The sequence below is a fragment of the Mauremys reevesii genome, linkage group 8 (assembly GCF_016161935.1).
Source record: "Mauremys reevesii isolate NIE-2019 linkage group 8, ASM1616193v1, whole genome shotgun sequence".
NCBI lineage: Eukaryota > Metazoa > Chordata > Testudines > Geoemydidae > Mauremys > Mauremys reevesii.
The window spans coordinates 54219663-54234994 of record NC_052630.1 but is presented as its reverse complement, the minus strand read 5'-3'; the positions used below and the strand labels follow the sequence as shown (position 1 = coordinate 54234994).

General features: G+C 50.3%; 1 protein-coding gene across 2 annotated transcripts; it reads left to right on the top strand.

The window, feature by feature from the left end:
* Positions 1-2677: 2677 nt before the first annotated feature.
* Positions 2678-12882, top strand: GLUL (glutamate-ammonia ligase). 2 transcript variants are annotated; one of them, XM_039485650.1, is made up of 7 exons: positions 2678-2831; positions 5248-5438; positions 6864-7025; positions 7864-8010; positions 8533-8660; positions 8905-9104; positions 10355-10673. In XM_039485650.1, exons 2-7 carry the CDS (start codon positions 5273-5275, stop codon positions 10671-10673), a joined length of 1122 nt encoding a protein of 373 aa, XP_039341584.1. In that variant the 5' UTR covers positions 2678-2831; positions 5248-5272. The 2 variants fall into 2 exon arrangements, with proteins under 2 accessions (XP_039341584.1, XP_039341585.1); XM_039485651.1 differs by lacking the exon at positions 2678-2831 and having other exon boundaries at positions 5273-5438; positions 10355-12882.
* The last annotated feature ends 2450 nt before the right edge of the window (positions 12883-15332 follow it).

Genomic DNA, 15332 nt, shown 5'->3' with positions numbered 1-15332 from the left:
GGCTCTCTGTGTAAATGCTGCCATCCCTTTTCCAAGGAGGAATTCAGGCTGTTAAGGGGGACACACTACCCGTGAATTGACACAGCTCCATAGACTTTAGTGACACTATCCCACTTTGTACCCACTGAGGATCTGGTCCCTTCTGACTACAGCTAGCGCTAGGGATGTGCAGTGCCATCCTACGTGCCACCGCTTTGCTGATGGTGCCCCCGGGATGCCCAAAGAGCTGGGAGTAGTGGCAATCAGATTTCCTCTTTGAAACAGGTAGAAGCTGAGAGAAGTGAGAGCAGTGTTTGTGCTGGAGAGCTCATTTCGGGGTAGGGGGAGGGAGAAGGTAGAGGTGAGAATCTTGTTGAAGTTTGGGTCTCTGAGCCTTTGTACTTGCAAAGTTTGGATTTCTAAGGGGCTAAGAAATTCATTCACCTCTTCCCTCACATTCTGAGATTATGCTAAGGCAGGGGTGGGCAAACTACAGCCCGGGGGCCACATTCAGCCCTTCAGACATTTTAATCTGGCCCTCGAGCTCCAGCTGGGGAGCGGGGTCTGGGGCCCGCAGCGCTCCATGAGCCGTGGCGCTGCACGGCTCCCGGAAGCAGAGGCATGTCCCCGCTCTGGCTCCTATGCGTAGGGGCAGCCAGGGGGCTCTGCAAGTTGCCCCTGCCTCAAGTGTTGTCCCCACAGCTCCCATTGGCTGGGAACTGCGGCCAATGGGAGCTGCAGGGGCAGTGCCTGTGGACGGGGCAGCATGCAGAGCCACTGGATGCACCTCCACGTAGGAGCCAGAGGGGGGACATGCTGCTGCTTCCAGGAGCTGCTTGAGGTAAGCGCCACCCAGAGCCTGCACCCCCTCATGTGCCCCAACCTCCAGCCCTGATCCCCCTCCCACCTCCTGAACCCCTCAGTCCCAGCACAGAGCACCCTCCTGCACCTCAGCCCCACCCCAGAGCCTGCACCCCCAACTGAAGCCCCCAACCTGCTGCCCCAGCCTGGAGCCCCCTCCTGCACCCTGAACTCATTTCTGGCTGCACCCTACAGCCTGCACTCCCAGATGAAGCCCTCACCCTCTCCTGCACCCCAACCCCCAATTTCATGAGCATTCATGGCCTGCCATATAATTTCCATACCCAGATGTGGCCCTTGGACCAAAAAGTTTGCCCACCCCTGTTCTAAGGCAATTCGGGGAGCAGCCCCAGTGCCTCTTGTGACAGGGAGGGGAGGCAAATTGAAAGCAAATATCAGAGGGGTAGCCGTGTTAGTCTGGTTCTGTAGAAGCAGCAAAGAATCCTGTGGCACCTTATAGACTAACAGACGTTTTGCAGCATGAGCTTTCGTGGGTGAATGCCCACTTCTTCGGATGCAAGTAGTGGAAATTTCCAGGGGCAGGTAAATATAAGCAAGCAAGAAGCAAGCTAGAGATAACGAGGTTAGATCAATTAGGGAGGATGAGGCCCTGTTCTAGCAGCTGAGGTGTGAAAACCAAGGGAGGAGAAACTGGTTCTGTAATTGGCAAATAGTGCGCTGGTGTGATAGCTGCAGTGGCCTCTGAATCCTGATTCTTATGAATGTGCTGGAAAGTGAGGAGGGCAGAGCAGAAGTGGGAGAAGAGACCATTTGCAGGATGGAAAAATACTGGCCAGCCCTTCTAGCAGGCCATACTGACCGCTGTGCGCTTCCCTGCCATCCCGAGTCCTAGGATGTCAGCCGCCCTGAATTCCTGGTCACTGCTGACTCCATCCCCCCTCCTCCCTGTGGAGCCAGGATCTGAAATTAAAATTAATGTGCTCACAGCGCCGTTGTTTTTGTAGAGCCAGAGGGGAAAGCTGGGTACTCGGCTGGCGCCCCCACCCCGCCCGTGCCCAGTAAACCTTTGGGTGTCCTAGTTAGACAGCTCTCCCCTCTCTGCCCTGTTTAGCAAGCAGGGCTTGTTTTTCTGCATGCAGTTATATAAAGAAAAGGCAGCTGTTAACGTAAACACTTTGGATAGCAGGGAGAGTTGATCCTGTCTCCACTTTCCAAGAACCGTTAGAGGGGAAAAATACCCCCTCCCCCTGCTTTCTAAACCCGGCTTGGCCTGTCCCTCCCCAGAAGCACCTAGTGACTGAGGAGAGCTCTTGCTTGCCAGAAAAGAGCGGCACAGGGTGGGAGTGTAAGCAGGCAACCGGAGCTTTGCAATACTGGTGGGAATCCAGGGCGGGGGGAGTTAACTTCACTCTAAACAGAGTTTTACTGTTATCGGAATAACCCTGCAAACCCAGAGCCGCACCTTCCTCGGGCGGCGGAGTCCCAGGGCCGCTGTCTCTGGGGTGCCTCCTTTGTTTTGAAACGGGGCACAGTGAGACCCGGCCCACTCCGCTCTCGGGCTCGGCTCGCAGGGCTCCGGCACAGGGGGCCAGGGCATGCACAAAGGAGCCAGTGTGCGGCTGCAGGAGCAGGCGATTCATTCGCCGCCTGCTGCTGCGCTGAGCCTGTTTTCCTCTCCCTGCTGGAGAAGGCGGGGTCCCCCGGCCCAGCAGGAGCTCGCTCTTGTTTTCCTCTTTCCCTGCTCCCCCAGCCCAGCTCTCCTGGCTCCCTCCCGCCCCCTTCGCCCTGTCTTCGCCGGCCCAATGGCTGGGATCCACGGGCCGCCCATCAGCTGATCGTGGCGTGCTCACGTCTTGAGGAAGCCAATCGGACAGCCCGGGGGCCGGCACGGGCAGCTGATAAATGGGCGAGCCGGGAGCTGGCTTCTCCAGAGCCGAGCATGGGAGCATCTCGGGGAAAGTGAGGCCTCGCCCATCAGTCCACCCAGCCTGTCTCTCCTCTGCCTCTCCTCTCCCTGCTCAGTAGCCAAGGTAACTGCTTCTGTTCCCGCGGCGCGTGGGATGGTAAATCTCTGCTCGTTGTCTCCCGGGCATTGGGTGGCTTTGCGCGGGGACGTGTACTGGGAATGTGCCCCCCCTCCTATGGGATTGGGGGGTGCTTCGGGCTGCTTTGATGCTGTTCACAGGCAGTGGGGTGGGCTAGGAGGACGCTTTGCTTTGCTTAATGTGGCGTTGTTGGGTTTTGCTGCTTTTTCCCTTAGAGGATGGCCCTGCTCCCCTTAAACCAATGCACCCTGCGTCTGGCAGGCTGTGTGTACAGCGGCAGAGAAATCCCGCAGGGCTGGATCCCACACGGGGCTCGGCTCGGGTCTGCAAGGCTGTATTGAAAGGTGGCTTTGCGGATGGATCTTGTATTTTCCTGAAATGCCTCTCCGTGTGTTTCCCTATTTCATTGTCTTGCTTCCAGTCAGTCTCCGATTCCTCGAGCTGGGAGATGCCTGCCTTGCCGACAGAAGGACGGCTGGGTGTGTGGTACCTTTATTCCTGATGGTGCCTGGGGCGGTACATCGGCATAGCTCCCCTTGCTAGGCTGCTGTGTTTGTCTGCTTTATGTCCCCGAAGCAGCCACTCCGGGGGGGCAGCTCCGATTTAGCTCTGTAAAGGGGAGGGGAAACTAGGTCGCTCAAGATCTTCTAAGGGGCTTCTCTTTGCTCGGAGCTTTCTGGGACAGAAGATCTCCTCACAGTTGCTCTGCACAGTTTCCTTAAAAAACCGGGAGTGCAGGCTCCTAAGGAAGGAGAACAGGGGAGGAGGGATTTGCGTGGAGAGGAACAGCCATAGATCAAATTTCTTAGCTGACCATAAAGAAAAGCCGTGGGGGGCAGCAGTGGGTCCTTCAGCTGGAAGCTTTTACAGGACCAAGCCTGGACTGCCACCGTAGAGGCATGCAATCAAATGGGCAATAAATGCAGTGACAGCAAGGGGGCTGCAGAGAGGGAAGGGGAATCCAGGGAGGCTTGTATCTTGGGGGTAGGGGTGGTCTGCCTTCTGGCCAGTTGTAGGGGAGAGGCAGGCTGGTTCTGAGACTCCAGCTGTTTCCAGGCTGGAGTCACCGCAGTGCTGCTTTTATTGCCAAGAAATAAATAAAGGCAGGGAAGGGACTGAACAAAATCTTGTCTGTGCCGGTCAGAGGGGTGGCTGCTTCTGAGAGTACCAGAGAGGGCTCGACTTGGTGGCCTGCTGGGAATGCTGGAATAGGGTTGGCAAGGGCCAGCAGGGCTCCATGACCCCCAGCACAGCTGCTGGTGTGACAGAGGCAAATCTGCGTTCCTCAGATGGGACAAGGGAGTACAGTGTCTTCAGCCAAAGCAGCTACTTCTCAGAGTCAGGGGCTTTTGCCCCAAGTATGCAGAGCCAGGGGGCTGTAAAAGATCCCCAGTGACCTCCGCTTGCATCCTCTGAATCTACTACAACTCTCCCTGTATGTGAGCAGGGCCCCTCTGCCTCCAGATGCTCCATGGCTGAGAGGCCTCTTGAGTCTCTGCTGTTCAAAGGTTACTTACTTTGCTTTGGGCTGTAGTTAGGGGCCCCTCTCATCTTAATTAGGTAACAGTATTGTATATCTTCAGATCGCATGGTCCGGAGATGGAGCTGTCTCTGGCAAATGGTCCTTACTGGAATGGGGAAGGACCACAGAAGGCCCTGTCTAAGCCAAAGTGGGCAAAAACGCTGCTCCAGGCAGGGCCGGCTCCAGGGGTTTTGCCGCCCCAAGCAGCCCAAACAAAAAAAAAAAGTCGCGATCTGCGGCAATTCAGTGGGAGGTCCTTCGCTCCGAGCGGGAGTGAGGGACTTGCTGCCGAATCCCTGAAAGTGCTGCCCCACTCCCGAGTTGCCGCCCCAAGCACCTGCTTGATAAGCTGGTGCCTGGAGCCGGCTCTGGCTCCAGGGCAATGTCCGTTCTGAAATTGCATTTTGTGAGTGGAGAGTTCACAGTGGAGTCAAGGAGCCCTTCTGAGGGGCTGCTGCTCTCTGATCTCTTAATGATCATAATAGCTAGAGAGGGAAAAGACCAAGTCCATCAGCTGACAGGGCAGGACCCAACCTCTCAGTAGATGAGATCTCGGATTTCCTGAGACCACAGGAAATCTTTGAAACCAAATGATTGTTGTAGCTGGTCCCAAACCATGTTATTGAACTGCCGGATTGATACACTGTCTGTTTCCTATAGTGTAATCTACTGTATTCAGATTCACAACTGGTGTAATCAGCTGTGACACTGTCTGGGATATTCCAGCATAACTGTCTAGGGGACACTCAGTGCACACATCTCTCTTCTGTTGCTGAGCTGTGAAGATCTCCCACTTGGTCATTCTCTTGTATAAGAGTGTGAGAACCCATTCGGAACACAGAAATATTCATGGTTGGCTTTTCCCTCCCCTCCTGGCAGGACCCCAGTAACGCACCCCGCAGCCATGGCCACCTCAGCGAGTTCCCACCTGAGCAAAGCTATAAAGCAAATGTACATGAAGCTGCCTCAGGGTGAAAAGGTGCAGGCTATGTACATCTGGATTGATGGGACTGGGGAGAACCTGCGCTGTAAAACCCGGACGCTTGACCAAGAGCCCAAGAGCATTGAAGGTAAGAGAGCAGGTGTATGATTGACACAAGGTGAATGCTGGGACTACAAGCAGTTGCACCCAGTGGGTTTGCAGCAATATGGGGCTTTGCTTGGGTTCAAGCATCTGACCACAGAGCTGCAAAATGCTGCTGTGCTGTTGGAAGACAAAGCTCCTTCTTTTTGAGTTGGGGGTGGGGATGTCTTTCCCACATGGGGAGAAATCTGGACCAGAGACAGTCAGTGCATTCCACCCCTTGAGTTCTTTGTATCGAGTGCATGATGTGGGATAGCTCCCACCTCGCTCCTGGTGTGCGCTTGGAAAAGTGGACAGGCTGAGCAGGATGCACTTCATAATCTCCTGATGCAGAAGGAGATCTGGAAGACCACCCTTCTCCTTGTGGGGCAAAGGTGTAAGTAGAGCCGGGAATCGGTGACATGTCCCCATCTGCGCTAAAGGGGTGTCTGTCTGCAGGGTATTCCCAGCCTGCTGGCGCTTTACCTGTAAAGCTCTTCTGGCCCTGGGGAGATGGCAGGAAGGAAGTGCTGGGAAGATAATATATCCAGTGTAATTAAGAGCTTGTGTGTCTCAGAACAAACAGCCCCAACTGACATGATAATAGCATTCGGATTTCTTCCCTTGTTGCCATGGCACTGGCCAGGGCAGTTCTAAAACCGAAGTACTGTGCATGAGCAATCAGAATTATCTCCCCGCCTCACCGAGGAAGTGGCTGGCACCGCGTGTTTGGCACCCATAGCACATGGAAGGGGATAACAATGGGGGCAGAGTTAATTTCTTCACAGCTGCTTCAAATGTGCTCGCACTGCAAAAGTGGTATTCAGTGGGGGCCTGAGCCATGCTCAGCTGGAGGGGCACAGGTAGTGTAAAGGGGATGTTTTCTCCCCACAATCACTGGACTATCCAATTGATGATATTCCCCCTTCAGGCAGCTCTAGGCCTTGTGCATTCTCCCAAGGTTCCCTTCACCAGGTCTGTGCAGTTGCATCAATGTGGAGGAGCATGTTTCAGGGCCATCCAGCAGTCTGGAGACAACTGAGGACACCGGACTCCCTCTCTCATTCCTTTTGACTTATAGCATCTCCCCGATTCCCTTTGTTTCGGCTAGGGAAACCCATCTGGGTCTTCATCTTACCATAGCGTGTTGGCTACAAGATAGGAAGTGTTCCTCAAGGACATCTGCAGTGCAGTTAGCTGAATCGGACTTCGCTGATGTCCCAGCTTTTTGTTTTTCCACAGGGTAGCAAAGAGCAATTCCCTCACCCCATATTTCAGTGGCAGCAAAATCAACAAAGTACAGTGTGTGCCAGAGTCCTTTAACAAGCAATCTTTTTTGCACAATTGTCATGCTGAATCAGCTAGTGAACTCATTTTGATGGTTATGGAAAGCTGCTAACCTAAAGGGGTGAATTTTTCTCTCTTGTTCTAGATCTACCTGAGTGGAACTTTGACGGCTCTAGCACCCTCCAGTCTGAGGGTTCAAACAGTGATATGTACCTTCTCCCTGCTGCCATGTTCCGGGACCCTTTCCGCAAGGACCCCAACAAGCTGGTTCTTTGTGAGGTCTTCAAGTACAACCGCAAACCAGCAGGTATGGTGCAGTGCCTTCCCCAAGAGTGGCTGCAGTAGTTCTGGGAGGGGTGAGAAGACTTGCTCCCTCTTGGAGTAGAGGAGGGTTGGTGGAGGGGTAACTGTCAGAAAAGTAGTTAATGGAAGACTTTACCAAGCACCATTAATGCATTAACACTGTACAAGACATACAAATGTTCCTGCCCTGAAGAGCTTGGATATAAAGAAAACAAGATGCAGTAGGCAACACCAAGGGAGAAACTAGCTTAGATGTTTATCTGTTTTGGTCTAGCCTCTCGTCACTGGTAACATGGAGATGGAGTATGACATGGGTCAGTGCTTGGGAATATTGATGGACTCGTCAAGAGGAACTCCAATGCTGGGAGGAATGTGGGGACTGGGAAATCCATTCTATGGGGCAGCATGGAAGGGAGAGGGGGGAAAGAAGAAGTACAAGGAAGTCCATAAGATGGCACCGACAACCAATAGGAGCATCCGCTATTTAAGGCCAGCAGCCCTACCTACCACTTAGATCTTATATTGGCTAATGATGGTGGTCACAGGGCAGTCTCTTTGGGTCTGAATTTCTGGGCTTCCCTATAGGTCTGGGTGGGAAAATGAGTCCCCCAGACAGCCTGTATGGTAGTGGCTTTGTCCAGAATACATTGGCAAGTCATAGCTTCCATGGTGGGATAAGAATCTGAGCTGTTCCACCAGAGCAGCACACTGGACTCTCCTTTTTTTACCAGTAGCTAGAAGCTACCCGTCCATGACCAGGCTACATCTCATATGTCGGAGGTTTCTGTTTGTGGCTAGAACATTGGTGAGCTAATAAGCTTTGTGCTTTTCTTCCATTCTAGAGTCAAACCTACGGCACACCTGTAAACGGATTATGGATATGGTGTCCAACCAGGTCCCCTGGTTTGGGATGGAGCAAGAATATACTCTTCTTGGGACAGATGGACATCCATTTGGTTGGCCTTCCAATGGCTTCCCTGGGCCCCAGGGTAAGCTTCCAGGAGTTAATATCTGAACTAGGAATAGGAGATCTCATGAATACTTAACCCCAAATCATAATGTTATCAGTCACTAATTAATGGATTAACTGGAAATGTGTAAAGTGAGATGAAAGATTCAAGGAGTTGCTAAAACTGGATCACCAAAAGCTATGCTGACAGTGACCAAAACTAAACAATGAAAGTAATCTTTAGTGGCTGTACAGTAATCTTATGACATATAGACCAGATTCATATCCCGTGTTCATTCCATTAGTCTGCAATTCATTTAAATATGACCAGTTGGGCAGGGTTTTCAGAAATAGGAGCCCAAGTCCCACTGACTCTGACTGGAGTCATGCTCTGGAGGTATTTTGGTCTACTACTACCCCAAATGAAAGCAGTATAGAGACTTTCCTGCGACCTGTGCCTTCTGAGAACCCTTTCCTAACTGCACTCTGTGCTCTTCACTGCACTCAATCACAAGCTATTTGAAGACTATGTTCACCTTTCTTGTGCTCTGTGCTACTGCAGGTCCATATTACTGCGGCGTAGGAGCAGACAAAGCCTATGGCAGAGACATTGTGGAAGCGCATTATCGTGCATGTCTCTATGCTGGTGTTAAAATTGGAGGAACAAATGCAGAAGTGATGCCCGCACAGGTAACTACTTTGGCTTCACCTGCCATTGCAGTCAGCTGGCACCAGCCAATGACGTAATGCGGAAGCTCATGCTGCTAAACTCTGCTGCTGCAGTCAGTATGTACCCTGGGGCTTTGTAAATGTTGAGAGTGCAGGACGGTGCAGAGGGGGTGAACAGCATCTTGCAGCAAATGGTTCTTCACCAAACTGAGCCAATGGTGTTGTTTTTTTTTTTTTTGGTTTTTTTTTTTTCTCTGCTCTCTAGTGGGAATTCCAGGTGGGCCCATGCGAAGGGATTGAGATGGGGGATCACCTCTGGATTGCACGCTTCATCCTACATCGGGTGTGTGAAGACTTTGGGGTAATTGTGTCCTTCGATCCCAAACCCATCTCTGGGAATTGGAATGGAGCCGGTTGCCACACCAACTTCAGCACCAAGTCCATGAGGGAGGAAGGAGGCCTCAAGTAAGTTTCTCTACAGCTGGGCTAGTTGCATCAGTTTGGCAAGCTCAGCTAGAGAAAGTGGACTTTACCAACAGCAGCAAGACTTCTACAGAACTGAGACTGCACCTGACACTAGTTGGCTTGCCAGGGGAATAGTGACATGTCTTGCTCCATGCAAGAGATTTTTTGGCTTGAATACCCCCAGAGATTCTAGGTTTGGTGTTTTTTTTTTTTTTTTTTTTTCCTTTACTAGAACTGAACTCCTTTCCCACTGTAGCTGTTGCACCCAGAGGTTGTCTGCACTGAAGATTGAGGAAATTTCCCCAGTAGTGGTCTAACACTGCTACAGTTCCACCAACACTAGCAATGGTGGAAGTGCTAATAGACAAGGGGCAGCCGTTCTTACCACTGTCTAGCACTGGATTACCACCTCTGTAAAAAGGCCTGTACTCTGTCTGTAGTAGGAGTTTATCTGGTGCTAGACCAAAGGAGGGAGAATTTCTGCCTCACTGTAAACAAGGCCAGATATTGAAAGTACATTCAGATTGGACTATTCTTAGACCATTGGCTTACAGATTCCACTGTACTTGAGAGTCTGGGACTTTGTTTTTCAGGGACTAGATTGTACTTTTCAAGTACAATGGAATTCTGTTAAGGATCCATTTGGGCATTTCTCTGCCCACTCCTTCCCCTGTAACTTCAGTGAATGCATTCAGAATATCACTACACTTGCAGAACTCGTAAGCTTCTGAAATAATAAAATGTGTCAAAGCACAACCTGTGTCTTCCCAAGGATAAAGGAAGCTGTATCAGGCATATTTAGTGGCAATGCAACTCAGCCAAATTATTGGTTCTAACTGGTACCCCCACAAGCTGTAATGTTCTTTAACTCCAGTCAGTGAGAGTCTTACCTGCCTTTGGGATCCCCCCAAAAATTCTGAGAGCCTCACTGGTCAGAATAGGCAAGGAGGGGAAAACACCCAGCCCCACATGCAGGTGAACTGGCTGTAGGAAAGTAGGATTTGAACCATGTAACCAAGTGATACAGTGGAGTCAGTTTCCCAAAGTAACTCACTATCAATGAGAGGAAGGGGGCCCATGGCTGGTACTAGCTAGAATGGGAATGCTTGCAGACAAGGGACTGAAACATGGGATTTGTGTGCGTGGGTGGGGTGTGGGAGAAAGGCAGGAACTCACCCACTTGGCAACATTATCCATGGCCAGCCAGTGTTCTTGCCAAAGTCTCACAACCTCCCGCCTTCTGTCTCCAGGCATATAGAAGAGGCCATTGAGAAGCTTAGCAAGCGGCACCAGTACCACATCCGTGCTTACGACCCAAAAGGGGGGCTGGACAATGCCAGGCGCCTGACGGGCTTCCACGAGACATCCAGCATCCATGAATTCTCTGCTGGCGTGGCCAACCGTGGGGCCAGTATCCGTATCCCCAGAAACGTGGGCCAAGAAAAGAAGGGCTACTTCGAGGACCGCCGGCCCTCTGCCAACTGCGACCCTTATGCTGTGACGGAGGCACTAATCCGTACGTGTCTTCTCAGCGAAACCGGGGATGAGCCCTTTGAGTACAAGAACTAAGTGGACTGCCCCCCGACAGACACCACCTGCCCCCAAATGTCTCTTCTAGATGTAATTCTGAGGGCACAAGTTACCACTTTGTTTGTGTCCCAGTAACTCTTGTGTTGGGGGAGGGAGCATTTAGTTCTTGTCGATGTCTCTTTGTTGATGCTTGAGAGGAGGCGTGTGCGTTAGAGAAGAATTTTAACCACTGTTTTGTCTAATTCATCTGTATGTCTGACAGGACCCAGTGGCTTCCATGGACACAGGGTGATAGGCTGAAGGAAGGTGGATGGACAAGAGGCTGTAGTGGGTTTTGCCCAAGAGAGTCTAACTCCCATGATAACATACATAACTAAACTCTCCATAGACCAGTTGTCCTCGGATTTGAGTTATTCAGGGGAGAAAGGAGTAAAGCAGCTATGATAGATTCTGACCCCTTTGCACACTTACACATGGTGGGAAATTTCCCTTCTCTGGCTTTGATAAGACTTTTGGGCATCTTCTTGCATTCTACTGTCCCAGCTAAATGTGGGAGCTGGTAGCAAAATTCCTCCTTGCTCTGTCATTGGAAGCCACTCGATCTCCTGTGTATAACACAGAGTGAAGTAGTATTTTTTTTATATATATATATATTTAAATGTAAAAACAAAAAAAACCCTATATATAATTTTTTTTTTAAAAGATGTTCCAATAACTCAGCCAGCTAGAGCAGGCAGGGTTCCTGAAGGTACTGTTGGAGGTGGACCTCCAGCGTGGGCTAGAGAAGAGGGTAGAATGGGGGGTGGGGGGGGTGTCCAGGAGGGAAGTTGACACTTTTTTTTTTTAAATACTTTTGAAATGTGGCTTTGCCATTCCTGGCAGGACATCGGTTCAGCACTTGGAAGCTAGCGGTAAAGATCGTAACTTAAACTCGAGCTGATGCAGGCGTGTGGCGTGGCTGAAACACAAGGAGGATGTTCTAAATTATGAGTTGGCTGGTCAACTTAACTATGTTAGCAATGGGGCCATGGGTGTTTTATTTTCCCGTGGGATTAGCATGTCACTAAAGCAGGGCTTTTCATAAAAAGAAACAACTTTTAGATTTTAATAATATTTTTAGGGTTTCTAAAGTTGTACAGTTTTACAGAGACCATTGGTGTTAACTGTTGATATGTCTTGGCACGCAAACTACCTGCCACCTAGCCAGGACTACACTAATGAGAGGGCTCTGTGCCACCCTGCCCTCCCCTCCCAGGCTGCCCCTAAGTTCTCTCAGGGGAATGTCTAGTGGGTTCAAAAGTTCTGGGATTTTGGATGGTGCCAATATAGGCCATTGCATTTGGATTTATGAATAGTTTCTTTTATAATAACAAAAAAAACTTAATTCTGACTTCTTTCTCTCTGGTTTTATTCATCGGAAATGTCATGGTGTGGGCTCTTAGCTATCTGGAGGGAGTTCAGCCTGGATTTCCTCTCTCTCCTGGGATAAGATGGGGAATCCTAGACACACATGTTCATTCTCTGGGCAAAATGCCATCCTTGGCCTGGAGGAACTCTTGGGATTATGGTTGCCAATTTTGGTCAGATGGAGGTTTCATTACATGACATAATCTTTAATTCCTGGAGACTCCTGGACAATCTAAGTAGGGGTGCCAACCCACCATGGATGAGCTGGGGAACTCAGACATGGGATCTTCATGTAAAAAGCTGCCCCCCCCCCCCAAATCTGAAGCCATTCAGTTGTGTAAGAACACATTTTTACAAAGTTGTTTGGCCAAATTCAGCTCATTATGCCTGCATCTGTGTACCTGAAATGGGGCTGTGACCTGCTATTGTTCACATTAGTTTTCCTCCAGTTGTCTGCCCCTGAAAGATTCCAACTCAAACCCCCTTCTCTTCAGAAGAGGTTAATGCAGGAACCTGTAGCTAGTACTAATGACTTGCCTCATAAAATTTTCTAAACAAAAGGCCTAAGTGGTGTTGACTACCTGCAAATCCTGCGTGTTTCACTTGGGAGCAGGGTCACTGTGATAAAGAATTAATCACACATTTCCTAATGCAAGAGTCAGACTCCTAGCAGGGGTTTTTCAAAAATACTCCATGTTAGCCTTCCTCTGCTCCCATCTTGGGCGTTTTACTGTTGACTTCTGTGGAAACTGCTAAGCCAAGGGCAAGCGCTTTTGTGTATCCCACACATAATCTTCCTAGACAAATGTTTATCATTCTTAGCTTCCCACGCTACTTGAGATGGGTCTTACCTTCCTAAAACCATAGCATCCATGTGTTGAAAGTAACCTCCTGCTCCACACCTCCGGAAGATTCCATGAAGCAGCCACTTTCCTAGTTGTGCCAGGTAGCCTCCGTTAGGAGATGCTCGCACAGAATTCACATAACGTTACTGGAGAAACCCTGGTGCTCAGTGCATGGGGCAAGTCTGTACCTGGGGTAGCCTAGATACCATCTGGTTCCTAAAAGTGAAGGCTGGTAATATAAGAGCAGGCTAGCTGGGTCTGACTATCCAGGTCCCTTAATAGAAAAATGGATGGGAAAATGAGTGTTTGCCCCATACAGCCTGGATGGCAGCAAAGACTTTCATAACCCTAGCCATCAAAAGAAAGGCTGCATGCATGATTCAGATGGGCTGTTGCTCTAGCCCCTGAGGCATACTAGGCCTGATTGTGCTGGCAGCATTGAGAAGAGGGAAGCTTGGCCATTACACGCCCCAAGGAATGCTGGTTGTCTGAGCGGGGAGGAGGGATGAGTACAGCTCACAGGCTTTTCTGTTGTGCTGGAGGTTTGTGAGGCCCTCCACCGTGGCCATGGTACTTCGTGCAGGGTTGGGCTTCTCACAGGTGCAGAGGGGAGTTATGTGCCCAAAGCCAAGGGGATTTGGGAATTAAATGCTGACCCGGTTCCTGTGAATATCCCAGCCTGAATGCTTCGATAAAGATGAAAAATGTAACTCTCCTCAGAGCTGAGAGGATTTCTGCTTAAACACTGACTCGCCTGTTTTCCTAAAACAACAAAGCAGCTTCCCACAAACAAAGCCACCCTTCATAGCAGCGGCCCTGCTGTGGGTGCACAACTCAGAGATTAAAGTGTAAGTGGCCCTCCCTGGAGGGGCAGTGTGGGCTGGCAGCTAGACTACAGGAATAGGAGCCAGAAATGTGAGTTCTAGTCCCAGCTGTGCAATACACTTGCTGTGTGACCTTGGACAAGGTAGTTTAACGTCTCTCCCTCCTCTTCTGTGCTGGTAGCGTGGGGAGGCTGCTTACTTAATGAGTGGCCTGTGGCTTAAATCATAAACAGGGTCTGTCCTCGGTTAGTGATGCTACAGAAGTGCATGTTGTTATTAAAGGCCAGTCTGAATCCTCTCCTGCATATGATGCTTTGTCTACCCATAGATCACAATGCTTTGGGATAGTTTTGGGCTAGTGTAATATGCTGCCTCTGGATCACTCCCCTGTTTTTAACATGCAGCTACTTCCAGGGTGGAACATGTCAGCAACACAAGTGAAGAATGAATTGTGCAGAGCGGTTTTAAGGTAGCAGAAAGTGATTAACACTCTTGACCAAATTCAAATGTGGGGTAATGTTCCTGCTCCTGTCACGCGTGTTGTATGACCAGCCATGAGTGGTGATGATCTCAGCCTTACCCCTGTGACCGGGAGCTCCAGCACCATTCTTTCTGTGCTTCCTCCCTCCATCCTGGCTGTCGGCTCAGCACTGCCAAGCATTCACCCACCCCACCCGCCCCCATCACTGCCCCGCGGAGCCTGGGGTTTCATTGGACATCTCCCCTCCATCACTGATGAGGCCTCATCCTGGGTAAGCTTGAGATCTGACAAGCTCCCTGCCTGTTGTGGCACAGATGTAGGGTGCCAAGAATCCAGTTGTTTCTTCTTCTCCATCTTGACATCCCACTTTTGTTTCTTATGGAGTCTTTCCCCTGGCATCTTATCCTTAAAATAGCCCAAATCTGTACATTCCCCTCAGATCTTCCATGAGGACTAGTCCTGTCCCCCTGCAAAGCTAGCAGCCGAATAACATCCTTCCCAGAGTAAGCATTCCCAGAGCACCTTGAATTTGCAAACAAAAAGCCACCCAAAAACTCCTGTGCATGCTGTTATCTTTAACAATCACCCATCTGAGGCTCAGCAAGGCCAAAGATCTGCTTGAGTCCCTCTCTCTCCCAATTCATAGAATCATAGAATTCAAGATCAGAAGGGACCATTATGATCATCTAGTCTGACCTCCTGCAAGATGCAGGCCACATAAGCCGATCCACCCACTCCTAAACTAATTCTCTCCCTTGACTCTGCTGTTGAATGCTCCAAATAATGATTTAAAGACTTCTAGTAGCAGATAATCCACCAGCAAGCGACCCCTGCCCCATGCTTCGGAGGAAGGCGAAAAACCTCCAGGGCCACTGACAATCTACCCTGGAGGAAAATTCCTTCCCGACCCCAAATATGGCGATCAGCTGAACCCCGAGCATGCGGGCAAGACTCTCCAGCCAGACCCTCTGGAAAAAGGCTAACAATATCCTATCATTGACCCTTTGTACTAATTACCATTGTGGCACGTTATTGACCTATTGACTAAACCCGTTATCCTATCATACCATCCCCTCCATAAACTTATCTAGCTTAATCTTAAAGTCATGGAGGTCCTTCGCCCCCACTGTTTCCCTCGGTA

Bases quoted from the DNA above. Each gene is read 5' to 3' on its own strand.
- GLUL (XM_039485651.1), top strand. From the start codon at position 5,273: ATGGCCACCTCAGCGAGTTCCCACCTGAGCAAAGCTATAAAGCAAATG. The intron at 5,439-6,863 runs GTAAGAGAGCAG...CTCTTGTTCTAG, and splicing joins AGAGCCCAAGAGCATTGAAG to ATCTACCTGAGTGGAACTTT. The intron at 8,011-8,532 runs GTAAGCTTCCAG...GTGCTACTGCAG, and splicing joins TGGCTTCCCTGGGCCCCAGG to GTCCATATTACTGCGGCGTA.